We start from the raw sequence: 15012 nt of genomic DNA on the forward strand, positions 1-15012 counted from the left end.
TATTTCCTTACGATTAAACTAAGATTATACATTTTGGGCAGTAATACCTCAGAATGGAGGTTGTATCCTTGTCCTCCCCCAAAAGAAGAGGATCTTTATAATATGACCTCACTGAATTTACCTAATATGTCTCAACATTAGTATAGTACATTTGTTTTAACTTATAAACTGACAGTACATTACAGTTTATAACTTGTTTACATTTTTTCAGTAACTTTTAAGTTGAATTTTCAAACTGAGATTTCTTAGTTTGACCTCTTTCTGTTTTAGGCTAATCACTTTATATTAGCTTATGATACCTTAGGCCTCTCTCATCTATGATATCTTTTTTTGTGGATCTTGGTAAGATGATGTTGACATTTTGCACTGGAAGCTGCTGCTAATTGAGTGCTTCTTGAGAGCCAGCTTTTCTTTGAATTTGCTCAAGTGCCTACCACAAAGTGTACCACTGAGTTAGGGAACTTTTTAGTAGGTGATTTCTATGACTGGATTAAGACTATGACAACATTTTTAGGACAGCTGTTGATCTGTGTGAAGGAAGGATCCATAAAATTCTTTGAATCAAGCTTGTTGGGCTGATGGCAATATAAGAGTCAAAGTGATAGATTTTTAGATTATGAAATTTCAGATCTTTAAAAAAGTATTTAAAATTTTGAATTGAAAAATGTAGTATACATAGATGTAATTCAAGGGAACATTCAAAAAATGATTTAGTCATAAGCCAGGTATGATGGTATTGTGCCTATAATTCTAGCTGCCTAGGGAAGCTGAAGTGGGGCATTGCTCATCCAAAAGAAAGGTCAACCTGCGCAGCATAGCCAGACCATCTCCTTAGGAAAAGGAGACCAGGGCTGCAGAGATGGCCCAGTGCTAAAGAGCACTGGCTGCTCTTCCAGAGGTCCTGAGTTCAATTCCCAGCTCACAACCTTCTATAATGGGATCTTCTTGTGTGCATAAAGACAGGGTTCTCATAAACATAAAATACATAAATTAATCTTTTAAAAAAGAGAGAAACAAGTACTATATTCCTTATATTCCTTTTGAGGCCCCAGACTTCATGTTCACTTTCCTAAAGATAACTAAATAGGACTAGCTTCTTACAGATAGAATTAACTGTATACAGTTAATTTTTGACACAGCTTTTAAAATTTGAGGTTGTAGGGATCAGACCCAGGGCCTTGCATGCACTTGGCAAGTGCTTTAGCAACTCAGTGATATCTTGAGCCTCTGAGTCAAACTTTATAGTGTTTATTGTGATAACTGAAAAATGGATATAGAGATTGATTTGCATTTTTGTATGTCCAGGAGCTATTTGTTTATAAAATAGCAATTGGTGGACTTACTGTATCTTCTATACTAGGTAACTTCCTAAAGTCCATGAAGTGTACAATCTGGTATTCCTTTTCCTCTAAGAATGGTCCATAATAGAAAGAAAACAGTACCTGGATTTTAACGAAAAACAGGATATTTTAATGTTTTTACCCGCTTCTTTTTTAGACCTGCACCAAATGAGGCAGCAGCAGCAGCAGCAGCAACAGCAGCAGCAGCAGCAACAGCAGCAGCAGCAGCAGCAGCAGCAGATCCTGGATCACCTGAAGTGGTGATTTTGGATGACTCTGATGATGATATCAGTGCAGAGAGGAACTCCGAGGATTCAGCATCTGTCGAAGAGATAGATTGTAGACCTGGTACTTCTCAGGAACGCCCAGAGGCTGCTGTTAGACCATCAGTTATTCAAAAACTGGAACGGGGACAGCAGCAGTCCTTGGAATTGGCTCATAAAGTTGAGAGTGGTGTGAAAAAAGTTAATTCAGTCGGTGTTGTTCAGGCTACAACTAGTGGAAAAAAGTTAGTGCGTCCCCCTGTGATTTGTAATGCTCCTGCCAGCTCTTTGCCTAGCGGCTCTTTCGAGAGACCAGTTGCGGCTAACAGTGTTCCTCGGTTAGTACTGGCAGTTGCTTCAGATTCCTTTCCAGCTTGTGACACAGAGAATCTTGAAAAATACTTTGATTCCCCAGATCAGGGCCCTAGCAACCCATCATCTCACCCCAAAACTAAAGACCCAAAAAAGAAACTAAGTATAAATTTAGACAAATTGCTTGCACAGAGAAATCTCAGAGCTAAGGGTGCGTCTTTTTCCCCTGTCGTACGAGTCCGTGAGCTAACAGGTCCTGAGCTTTGTTCTGTAAGAGCTGAGTCTTCTTCTGAGTTAGAGGCAGGTACAGCAGGAAACCCAAATGAGACTGACACACCACCAGAACAAGCACGCGAAGGTGCCATTCCAAAGCGTCGTGAGGCATTTCGTTCAAATATAGTTCATCCCCAAGAAGAAACACATTTGGTTCTTAACAAGTCAACACTTCTGAAGCAGAAGCGCTCAGTGAGTTCTGAAGAGAGGTTTGATCATAGGTCTCTTCAGGCAGTACCTGGTCCTTCCCAAGCTGCTGTACATGACTTAAGTCTTTTGGAGGAGGAAGAAGAGGAGGAACAGGAAGAAGAGGAGGAACAGGAAGAAGAGGAGGAGCAGGAAGAGGAGGAGGAGGGAGTTGACCAAGAAGATGTGAGCTATGAATCTAGAGGATCTGACATGAGTTTTGATTGTGGGTCCTCTTGTCAGTCACTGAGTGCCCTATCTGAACCGACCACCAGAGAAATAGATGTATCAGAAGAAACACATGCTGATGCACAGCCTAGGAACGAAACACCCACTGTTTCTGGAGCAACTTCAGATAATGGTAGCAGTTCTCGTCAGGTGGCTACCACCCATTCTCAAGTGATTACACAGAACATACAGCTCATTAGTCTGGTTGATGAAAGCTATGAGTCTAGTGGCTCTGAAGTGAATTTTGATGGTGATGACTCACTTCCATCAACTAGTCACCGTCCCTCACAGCCTGTGGAAGTAGTAGTGCCCCTTCGTTTGGTTGATAGGAGCTATGGAAGTGGCAGCTCTGAACCATGTGAGGATTCTGGGTCCTCAGCTGATGAGACTCCAGCAGCAGCAGGACAGCAAAATCCTGTGAACAATGCCCATGCAAACCTGGTTGATGAGAACTACGGGTCAAGTAGTTTCAGTTCTGACAGTGATGCAGCTCTGGACCGTCCCCATATGCCTGTTCAAGAAAGAAGCCCGAGAGACAGAGCCGTCGAGCAGGAAAATGAAGACCAACCAAGTAGTGCTGAAGCACGTCCTGACCGTGATGGTTCTCTTGTGACAGTGGCTGATGAAGCCCAGAGAGAGGCAGAAGAAATAAATCTTCCAAACCAGAAGAATACCAGCCTTGGGGATACGAACTGTGAGTCTCATGGTCCTGACGTGGGTTTTCATGCTGATGCTCAATTAGAGGCTGATCAATCTCCAGTAAATCCTGAGGAAGTAGATCTTGACCTAGAAAATCAGAGTGTTCACTCTGGCATTTCTAATCTAAGTTTTGATTCCCGTGCTTCTTATCAGTCAGCTAATGATCAACCTCAAGGGGCTTGGGGTGAAGTAAATCTTGATGAGTTAAATGTCGACATGGAAGTTAAGAGCAGTGGGTGCTCCAGTTCTGAGTTGACATTTGATTCCGATTCCCCTCTTCTGTCAGTTACTGAGCGGTCTCTGCTGGATTTTGAAGGAATAAACGAAGATGACTTTAACCTGGAAGATGAAAGCTGTGTGTCAAGTAGTTCTGACATAACTTTTGATTCTGATATTCCCAATGACTCAGTAGCTGACCAACCTCAAGTAGCTGTTTATGAGGAGGAACCTGTTGGTCTGGAAAATAAGAGTAATGAATCTTGTGTTTCTGGAATAACATTTGATTCTGATATTCCTCTTCATTCAGGAAATGATCACCCTGAAGTAGCTGTTAAAGAAGTAATCATTCAGGAAGAAGAAAACGTTCACTTAAAAGGGAAGAATGACAATCCCAGTGGTTCTGAAATTTGTTTGGATTCTAATGCCCCTCTTCATTCAGTGACTAATTCTGATGTAGCTGTTAAAAAGATAAATCCCCCCAAAGAAGAGCAGGTACATATAGAACAAATTGAACAAAAGGAAAGTGAACCTACTGATTCTGAATTACATTTGGATTCTAACTCTTTTAATTCAAAGCCCGGATGTTCTGAAGATCCCATTATATTACGTGTTTCTGAAACAAGATTGGATTCTCCTGTCCCCTTTCAGTCAGTTATTCGCAGGTGTGAAGTAGTTGTCAAAAATGTATGTCTTCAAAAAGAAAAGCATGCTGAATTAACAAGTAAAAGCATAGAATCTCGTTCTGAAATAAGTTCAGCTTCTACTGCTGCTCCTCCAGTGACGGAACCTTATGTAGGTAAGAAAGCAAAGAGAAAGACAAAGCATCTTGAGGAAGTCAACAGTGATGACGAATATGGTGGCTGTCCACCAACTTTCAATTCTGACGTTTTTCCTTGGTCAATGACTGAAAAACCTCAACCAGTTGCTTTGAAAGAGGGCTATGCTGACCCAAAAGATGAAAGGACTGAGCTTAGAGGAATGGAAGAAAATCTGAATACTGCTGGTTGTCTTGATTCAGTCATTAGTCAGCCTCAGTTAGCCTTGAAGGAAAACTGTGTCGAACTCACAGACACAGATGGCAAACCCAGTGATTCTAAAGCAAGTGTTGATTCTACTGGTCATTTTCATTCACTGCCTAAACAAGAGTTTGATGTGGTTACAGAAATGAACGAGTGGAAAAAAGAGGCAAAGGTTCTTGAAAAGAAGATCAGTGAGCTGATTTATTCAAAAATAATACATGACTCTAATGTTTCTTTTCGTTCTGCAATGGATCAACTTGAACTAGCTCTTAAACAAATAACTCTTGATGGTGATGATCAAGTGCCCTTGGAAGATAACAGCCAAGATGCGTGTTCTGAAACAAATTTGGATTCCAATGTCTCAGCCCAGGCAGTAGTTGAACCACCTGAAGTAACTGTTTTGGAGCCTGAACATGTTGATCTGGAACGTAGGAATAACGTGTCTTGTGATTCTCAAGTAAGCGTTGATTCTAATGACTCTGTCCAGTTAGAGGCTGATCAGAATAGTGAAAGGGGTGAAAACAGAAGTCAGAAGAATACAGATGACATGGAAGGTAAGAGGGAGGACGCACAGGGTTTTGGAATTACATGTGATTCCAATGTCCGCCAGCCATTGGCTGGCCAAATTGAAGTAGTTCAGGAGACTGACCATTGGAAAGATCATGTTGATTTGGAAGATAAGATTGTTGAATCTAGTGACTCAAAAATAAACTTTCATTCTGATGAACCACTTCAGGCTGTGACTAATGCAACACAAGAGCCCGTTCAAGAAATAAATTTACTGAGGGGACATGCTAGTCTGGATGGTAATGGCTGTGAGTCCTATGGCTCTGGAATAGTTCCTGTTTCGAATGTCATTTTTTGCTCAGTGATTCAGAAACCACAACGTTTGCAAAAAGGGCATGCCAGTTCGAAAGTAAAGAGCAGCAATCCTTGTGGTCCTGAAGTGAGTGTTGATTCCCGTGACGGTCCAGAAATGAGTTTTGATTCCAATGATCCTTGTCAATCAGCAGCAGGCCATCTTCAAAAACCTGTCAAGGAAATAAACCTGAAGGAAGACCATATTTACCTAGAAGATAAGAGCTACAAGCTAGTTGACTTTGAACCAACTTATGATTCTGATGACCCTGTTCAGTTTGTGACAGATCCATCTGTGGAGGCTGTATCTATCAAAGAAGTAAACTTGCAAAAGGAGAATCATGATGACCTAGAAAATGAGAACTTCCAGCCATGTTGTTCTGAAGTAGCATATAATTCTGGTGTTCATCTGCAGTCGGAAGTTGAGCCACCTCAAGTGGCTTGCAAGGAAGCAGACCTTGACAAAAGAGAGCTTGACGTAGAGGACAAGTGCAGTGTATCGTGTGAGCCTGAAGTGGTGTATGATTCTGATGTTTCTTTTCAGATAGTAGTTAACCAGGTTCAGACATCGGATGGAGAAGCAGATTCACCACAGGTGGTGTTTGTGGATGTCGTGTCTAGTGATAGTGATTGTGACCGGGAAGTAATTTCTGATTCAAATATCCCTCTTCAGCCTGAAACCATGCCACCTCAAATGACTATCAAAGAAACTAGTGATGTAAACACAGATTCTCTTGGTTCTGCAGCAAACGAAAAGTACTACTGTAAATTCTGTGGTTGTGATTATGAAGCCTCTCAGTCAGTGACAAACCAATCCAAGGAAAGTTTCAAAATAATAAACAGGAAGAATGACTACATTATCCTAGGAGATTCCACTTGTCCATCTTGTGGTCATGAACTCAATTTCAATGTTGATCCCTCTGATCAGCCCACTACCTGCCAGTTACAAGAGCCTGATGCTAATGTTATTGACCCAGAAAAAAAGAACTATGAATCTAAGAGTTCTAAAAGAAAATATGATTGGGAAGATACTGCTCAGCCAATGACTCGCCAACTACAGAAAACTGGAGAAGCCATCAGTCTTCGGAAAGATCCAAAACATAGATCCAAAAAAGATCGGCCCTGGGGGTCCAGTAATTTTACAGTTGACCGTGCTGCCTATGCTGTGTCAGTGATCCGCCAAACAGCTATGAAGCGCAGCTTTTTGAAGAGGGCACATACAGTTCTAAAAACCGCAAGTCCTAACTCCTATGGATCTGAGCTAAATTTTCAATATGATGCCTCACTTCAGTCTGACCCTGACCAACCTCAACCTAAGAGACCAGCCTCTCGTAAGAAAGTGACTTTTGACTTGAGAGTAACTAAGTATGAGTATCTACCAGACCCAGAATACTCAGAAGGAGAAGAGGTTGCAGAGGGTGATCCTAAGGAATTAGTTCATGAAGCCTCACCTCAGGTTCAGGGTTCTCCATCATCTGTTAGAAAAACATGTTCTCAGGGGAGAGGAGGTGATGTGAAAATACACATGCAGGGATGTCAAAGTCGTTTCTACAGTTACTATGATGGTGGCTCTGAGAACAAGAAAATTGTTTTGAGGGAAGAAGAAAAGCCTACCTGCTCTGACCTTAATCAGAACACCAAATCAATTCAATGTGTTGGAGGTAAAGTTGGAGACACTGGTGACTTTTCAGTAGCCTTAGGAAAACCATCTTGTTCCCCACCAGAGGGGCATCAGCAACCTGGGCAGGGGACTTCTCAGAACCAGGTAGGAGGAGTAAGAGGTGGAACTCAAGCAAGTTCTGGGAAGAAGAGGAAAATTACAGCACAACAAGGTGACTCACCAAAAAGGAAGTATTTCCGCCATGATCGCCAGAAAAAAAAAAAAAGCCCAAACGGGGACAACTGAGTTACCTGAACCACAAACCAAAGTTTTAGAACCTGTGCAGCCTGATTCCTTGGTCTACATTTTTTCCTCTCTAAGCATGAAGGAAGATCAGTCTTTGAACCCACCTAAGAAAAAGCCTGGCAGTGACAGGGACTTACGAGGCGCATACAGCTGTAAAAAGCACACCTCTTCTGGCCCTCGAAGGAAGAGAACTGTCGTTAATCCTCCACAGAATCTAAGAGTACCAGACGTTGGCAGATGTGAGGTAGTTGGCCTTGATCTTAATAGGCGTGACCCAAGGTCCAATGCAGGAGAAAATGGTGCCAACAGACAAAACCTGGCTTCAACATCTTTTATGACAACGCCAAAAAGATCTGTGTTAAGATTCCACAGGACCAGTCAATCGTCATTTCTAAAAAAATCAGAAGATGTGGGTGCTACTCAAGTTCCAAAGGATAATTTCCAGCAGACTCTTGTAAATCGTGATGGTGCCAAAAAATTTCGCAGATCAGTTAGAAAGGAAGTTTTTGAAAATAAAAATCAAAGGAAATTTTGGAAAAAGAAGATGGTGGCTGCAAACAAATCATGCCTCATCAAAAATGCTTATGAAACAGCGGTTCTCCAGAAAAAATCAAGACTAGCTTCAGAAAAGTTGGCTCTTTGGATTCAGCTGAAAGCGACTGACATCACCAGGAAGTATGTCTCTAAATGCCATGATGTCGTGCGCAGGAGGCATCAATCAAAGACCGTTCTTATAAGAATGCAACTGAGGAAGAAGAAAATAGTTGCTAGGAAGATAAAGGAAGCCAAGAGAGCAGCTGAAGCGCTCAGGCTCGAGAGTCGCACAGTTCTCCCAGCGGTTCTCCCAGCGGTTCTCCCAGCGGTTCTCCCAGCGGTTCTCCCAGCGGTTCTCCCAGCCGGTGCTGAAAAGCAGCAGTTAAGCACACCTGCAGTGCCTGCAGAGCTGCCTGCCCTGCCTGCCCATCTTTCCGATGCTGGAGGAGTAAAGCGCTACCGGAAAACTTACTACCGCAAAAGGAAGAGACTCCTTCCTGTGAGAGAATATGACCTCAGAAGCTTGAGTTCCACACCAAATACAGACCGGATGGTGACGCGGCTTGCAAGCAAGTCGAAAAGTAATGAGGCAAAATAAAAGTACTTGTTGTAGCAGACGGAGACATCAGTCCTTCACTTGGATGAAACACATTTGAGACTTGAATGCACATACTTTTCTCAGCTTTGGTGGGGAAACTGACCTTACACTATTTTGCTACAGATATTATTTTTCAGAGATTTTATATTCATTTAAAATTAGTGTTTAGGGTCCTTTTTTTTTTCTTTTAAAGATTTAAAAGCAAACTTTGTCCCATTTCTGTAAAAGAGCTTCATCTTAATTTGTCTTATAATTTAGCATACTATATAGAATTTTGTCCCTTAAATCATGTCCTCTGAAACTCTTTTGTGCCAAAAAGTTATAACACTGGGAGAATGAACTTAATAAGCTTATTAATACCATTTTTTAAACAATTGGGACAGATACCTATTTACTTAGTTACCACACTTCCGAGTTGAATAGCCAGTAAGTATTCTAACTGGATAAATAAAAAGAGAGACATTGTGCTGTCTTGGTTTCAAATATCTCAGTTTTGTGATCAAATATCACAAAAATACAATTTCTTATTCTTTTAAAGGCATTCCATAAAATAATATTTAATCTAATTTTCTGAAAGCACCTGGTGAAAGACAAATTCTTTTTCCTTTAAATTGGATCTGCAAGTCTGTAGCACTCCTCATGTGGATACATACCCACAAATCTTTTTGTTAATATTAAATCTTACGTGGAAAAGATTTTGCAAATGTGGTAAAGCTTTTAAGCTACTTTTTCTCCCTTTACTACTAATCTAAAATGAAATCCAGGTAATTTTATCATCTTATTAATATTTTAGATAACATTTTAAAATGTTGAGTTGAAATTATTGGTTTGATATTAGCATGTGGTCTGGCCACTAATTGTCATTAGTGAAAAACTTTACATTTCGGAAAAATTAGGTTCAACTAATAACCTAACTAAAGACCCACTTTACAAGTGAAAAACAGTTTATACATCACTTTATCTTAAACTATCTAATTATCTTAAACTAGCTAGATAGTTCAAGGTTAAACCAATGTGACATTTTATCTTAAACTACCTAATTGAGTTTAACAGTTGAGATAAAGATGCTTGGATACACAGTGTGAACCTCTGTGGTACTTGAGTATATTCCTTTAAGGGTCATTGACTGAGTTGGTGCAGACGCATCCCCTTTTCTTGTTCAGTCAAGACCTGGATCTTTTTCTGTCATTGATGTTATGAGGAAACACAAAGTTTCCCTTTATTGTGTAACTACTATATTTTATTGAAACTAGAGTCAGTGTTAAGATGTGTCTTGATTTCAGAGATTAAACTGTGTTACCTTAGAATTAATGAAATACCATGTGGTTTTGTTTCAGGGGCCATTACTTAACCTGTGAGTCGTTAATGGTGATAACTATTGTCATCTCTGTACTTCTAAATATAAGTGGTAATTATATTGCAGAGTGGACAAATGTGCTTTTTAGTTGGCAAGTATCGTGTTTAAGTTTTTCAACCTTGCCTCTTTATATTACAAGCATTTTAATTTCTTTAAAAAATTCTCAATGGGCTTCTAGTTTTTTTTTTAAAAACTCATATTTTAATTAAGGAAGAAAACTTTCCCTTACACTGATTATGAAGTAAACATGAAAAAGTATTCTTTGCAGGTATCAATGTCTTCTGCAGTTCCCAGACACCATTAATAAACACTCTTATAATGTAGGTTAAAAGTGAGAGTTTATACCTAAAACCTGCCAGATTTTATCTATTGTAATCATGTCCTGAAATGAAGATGATTTCTATAATTCAAAATGATCAAAATTTAAAGTTAAAAAATTTGCAATTTGGAAACTTGTCTAAGGACTTTTTAAAGGGAGAGCTAGGAAAAAATTAATAAGTAAAATTCACATCACCAAAAATATAAAAATGTCTGGTACAGAAATAATGGTTTTGTTTAGCATTTTGCAAATATTTACTAACTTCTTGTAAGAATTATTATTTTAGACAAGATTGGAGACTTAAAATTGTAAAACTTGCATTAAATTAGAAGTGAATTATTTCAGAATTTGATAGAGTATAAGATGTGCCCCTTTGTCTACATAAATGTTGAATTAATTTTCAGGCTAGGTTGAAACAATTGGTTATTTTGTGTAGTCAAGAGTGCATTCTTTTAATAGTAATACATCAAATTACAACCATATCATTTCATTAATCTTGTCCCTTTTAGCATCTTAAATAGATATTTATTGTAATTGTCCTGGTGTATACAGTGTGTGGACAATATTGTGAAGAGTGGCTTTTTTTTTTTGGTTGTGCATTTTAAATTATTTATGTAACTAGGGCTCTGAGTAACACTTTTTTTTTTGCTTAAAGAAAAGCTATATTTAAATATTCAAATAATTATATATTTCCATGTAAAAGTAATGTGAAGACCGATGTATTTTTTATAATGCAGTTTAAAGTGTAAACTTGTTTTGATGTTATCAAGATAAATTTATTAAATATTGAAATTTGTGTGTACTCTCTCCTAATGTTAGAACCTTTTTCTGGAAATACTTAAAAAGAATCAGAGAGTAATCAAGGCTGAAGTAACTCTGTAAAAGGCCTGACCTGAGAGATGATAAATAAGAGAATGCAAATGTTGATGCTGGCGAGAAAATAGTTTAACCAAAGATACCTAGGTTGTACTCAAATCAGTAATTATTTCAAAAGATTAAACAACCACTAATTTGCCTGGTGGAGCAATGGGGCAGCTGTTTGACTGGCACACCTGCACTGAGAGGATTGAGTTCAGGAGGCAGGATCCATACCATCTGACGCCCTCTGGGAAATGAACAATCCCAAGCCTTCCATCTACCTCCCTGTCTTCTAGTGCCACAGCATCTGATGGTGACGACAGGATGACATGGAAGAGTACCTGAGAGAACAGTGACATAGGTGCTTCTGACCCTAGAATGACTGACTTAGAACCCTTGTTGGTCAGGGATGTTAGAGTGAGAATTATCTTACTATTTACAATGAGAAGTTACTACTTTTTAGAAAAGGACCTTTATGTTTAGAAACATGGAATTTTAGAATTATACACCAAAATGCCAACTCAAGTAAATTCAAAGTGAGGTGACATAGCATTTTTTCATCTCTTACTCAAATGTACTCAAATATTGAGGGAAAATTATTTAAACATTTCCCTTTCTTCTACTTCATATATGTAAAGTTCTAAGTATTTTAGGCAATGGGCTTAAGTTTTCAAAATTATTTGCTTTGAATAAGGATTGAATTCAGGCTAAAGTACAGTTTGTTGCTGGATCTTTATATTCTAGGTTTATTTATTTTAATGACTTTTAAACCTGGAAAGCAGTTTACTTCCCAGATTTTTTATTCCCAGATTTAGTGTATGTACATATGGAGGCCGTCTTGAGTGCATCGCAGCGTCCCAAACTTTAAGTGAATCATGTCCCTTGGTCTTTGTACTCGGGAGCCTTGTTGTTTGGATGCTATAGTGATCACTAGGAAGGGAGAAAATGGAGGCATAGAGTAGTTAATCCCCCCACCCCCATCCCAGTTATAGGCCATCCTCTAGTTTGTCATAGTCATCTTCTCTGTTTACTTCATATAAGCAGTACCTTTGTTAGTCATTTTTTTCTGTTTGTTTTTCTTTTTCTGTTTTCTTTTTGCCTTGTTTCATTTATCGTGATTAGTTTTTTTGTTGTTTGGTTGATTTTGAGAGTCTCCTTTGTTATGTGTTATAGCATGCTGAGCATTTTGGGTTTTTAAATTACTTTTTAGCATTTAGTTTTAAACATACTTAAATTTAATTTTTTTATATTTGTGCCTCTGAGAGTTGAATCCAGAGCCTTGTGCTTGTGAATCAAGTGCTCTGCTGCATTGTACCTCCAGCTCTCAGTCTTCAGTGACACCAGTACCAGAGCCTTTCTCTCCAGACAGCAGATAGGAAAGCCAGCAGCTGGGAGGCTAGCTTTGTTCCCTTCAGGGCTCTTATTTATTATCTGATTCTTCGTCAGATCCAAGACTAGACAGCAGAGTTGCCTTTTGGAGTGTTCCTGTAGTTCACTTGAGTGTTGCATGCTCTTGTGACCTTTGACTCCCCTTTCCCTGCCCATCATGCCACTCTTCCCTGTGCTCAGTCAGTTCTCATTTTCACCATCAACACATCACCTCATGCTCTCAATCCTTTCACGATGGAGTGCTTGCAGGTAACTGATATTTGAGAATGAGAACCAACAAATTGCTGGTTTTAAATCTAGTTGTGCCACAGCCAGGAAGTATGTTGGCAGCCTCTTGGTTAGGTTGTTCTCCTGCATATTTAAATACTTACTGTCAAAATCAGGACGTTGGCATTGACCTCGTCTCTCTACTCTGCAGACCTTAGTCAAATTTTGAAAATTATCCCCAAATCCCCTTTGCAGGTCTGGGATTTGACCCACAATTATGGACTTCATGGATACTTTGTTAGTTTCCTCAGTGTGGAGCAGTTTCTCGCCTGTCTGTACCTGGTAGCATGGCATTTTGAAGGTACTGGTTTATTTGTAGAATATCCTTGAGTTTGAGCTTGTCTGGTGTTTCTTTGTAATCTATGCATTTTTGGAATTCTGTGTTTTCAGTGTGTATTAACAGAAGCCATGTGATGTCAGTTTGAATAAATGTGGTGATAAAATATTATCCCGTGTTTGTTTTTATTTTATATGAAAGCCATTTGAAAAAAACCACAGAATGGGGGGGTGTGCCTCAGAGTCACTTTAAAAATTCATCAATACTTAAAGGTTTTTTTTGGATCTGTTTATTTTATGTGTGTTTGTTCACATGTAGAGATCAGGGACAATTTCTCCTACTCCATAGGTTCCAGGGTCAAGCTCATGGCATTAGACTTGGAGGAGGGTTGCACACCCATCTCACTGATACTTTTGACAGCTAACTTTTTGGGGTAGTTGTGACTGAAAATTTGGTGTCACACACTTGCAGTCCTGACCATTTTGGGGGAAGCTGAGGCAGGAGGGTTCAAATTCAAGGACAAGCATGACTATATTGTGACATGCAAACTAGGGCTTAGCGTGATATGGTAACCTTCAGGAGGCCAAAGTAGGATTACTGAGAGTTCAAGGCCAGTCTGGGCTTTATAACAAGATGCCGTCTCAAACAAAAAACTTCATCTAAGACAGATGGCGAGCTTATGTATATATTCAAGAAATAGTGTATCTCCATTCCCTCACTATCCCTACATGCCTGGCCCAACTATGGGTTCCAAGAATGCAAACAGAAGTGGCAAGTGGTTTACTGAGCTGTACTTCTGTGCTGAGATAGGTACATTCTTTTCCTACACCCTTTTCGGTCATAAAATAGCCAAATTCTTTCACCATAGGAGAAATCATGTGCAAAAGTTCCTTTTAACTATTTGGGTTAGAGAAAGACATTTTATAGAAAAGCATAAGCACTTTGTAGTACAGATTCCATGAGTTTGAAATACTCTGGAATAATCATGAGATCCAGTTCCTTTTCCTAACCCCTGTCCAGTATTCGTGACTAACATTTGACATGTAAGCCTTCTGTGGATTTCCATTATATAGTACATAGAGCTCAGTGTTCAGGCCTGGGTAATTTCTTCCTGAGAAACAATAACTATATGGGAATTATGAAAAATGTGCTGTAGCTATCAGTGGACATATATTTGGAAGTATCAAGATTCCAGTCGAGCTGGGCCCATTCTGCTAGTGAATTGCCTCCGTCTTGAACATGTGTGATTAGGAGAATAGCATACTAAACTTATAGAATCTCCATCATTTCACTTACCTACAAGTTCTCCCACAGCCAAGCAACATGTGGATGGGTTTAAAGTCTGTCATGTTACAAAAAAAATGGGAAAAAGAAGAGAAAAATCGGACAATTTAGGTCAAGCTGGGGGCAATTCTAAATGAAGTAAGTCAAATACATATAATCTCATTTATGTGTGGAATCTAAAAGTGTCAAACTCAGAAGTGGAGAGGAGAGCCTGGCTGAGAGAGATCACTAGTCTGTTACCACTTTACAGACCAGAGAACCCAAGAGAATGAAGTCAATAGATGAGATAGACTGAAGTCTCATGCAACAGCCAGTTGTAATGAATAATCTAGAGCAAACTCACTCCTATCCACTCCATCTGGGAAGAGCACAAAAATGCATTTCAAGAACAATTTCATGATATGAAGAAGCTGAGGTAGCAAGGCTCTTGCCTTGCTTTCTTGGGGTTTTCTCACAGCCACTCAGAATTCTCACAGGACCTCATTGCTGGAGTGTCTGACACTGTTCTACAGAAACGAGCATACAACCAGGAACAAAACAAGCTCACAATTAGTGTATATTTTAAAACTGAACAGTTTGTTTAAATGTTATCACTACAAAGGATATTTGAGGTCATGGATCTTGATCTTTATATATACAAAACTATCATTTTGTTTTTTTTTTTAACAGCAAAAATTGTTAGTTAAAAGACACACCCACCAAACTATAACGAGGTTAAAATTTGTATGTAACGTACGCCTCGATGAGGTTGACAAGTAATTCTCCCATTATACTTGTTTCTACTCCTGTAGCAACAAAATTAATTTTGAGCACCATTCCAGAATTT

The 15012-nt window shown here is 39.2% G+C and overlaps 1 protein-coding gene across 1 annotated transcript in view; it reads left to right on the forward strand.

Moving 5' to 3' along the window:
* Positions 1-13073, forward strand: part of Zdbf2 (zinc finger DBF-type containing 2) — a 30753-nt gene extending 17680 nt beyond the window's left edge. The window contains 2 exon segments of the mRNA XM_032901216.1: positions 1498-7270; positions 7272-13073. Coding sequence (XP_032757107.1) covers positions 1498-7270; positions 7272-8435 — 6937 coding nt within the window. The 3' untranslated portion in view covers positions 8436-13073.
* The last annotated feature ends 1939 nt before the right edge of the window (positions 13074-15012 follow it).

This window comes from Rattus rattus, chromosome 4, assembly GCF_011064425.1.
Source record: "Rattus rattus isolate New Zealand chromosome 4, Rrattus_CSIRO_v1, whole genome shotgun sequence".
NCBI lineage: Eukaryota > Metazoa > Chordata > Mammalia > Rodentia > Muridae > Rattus > Rattus rattus.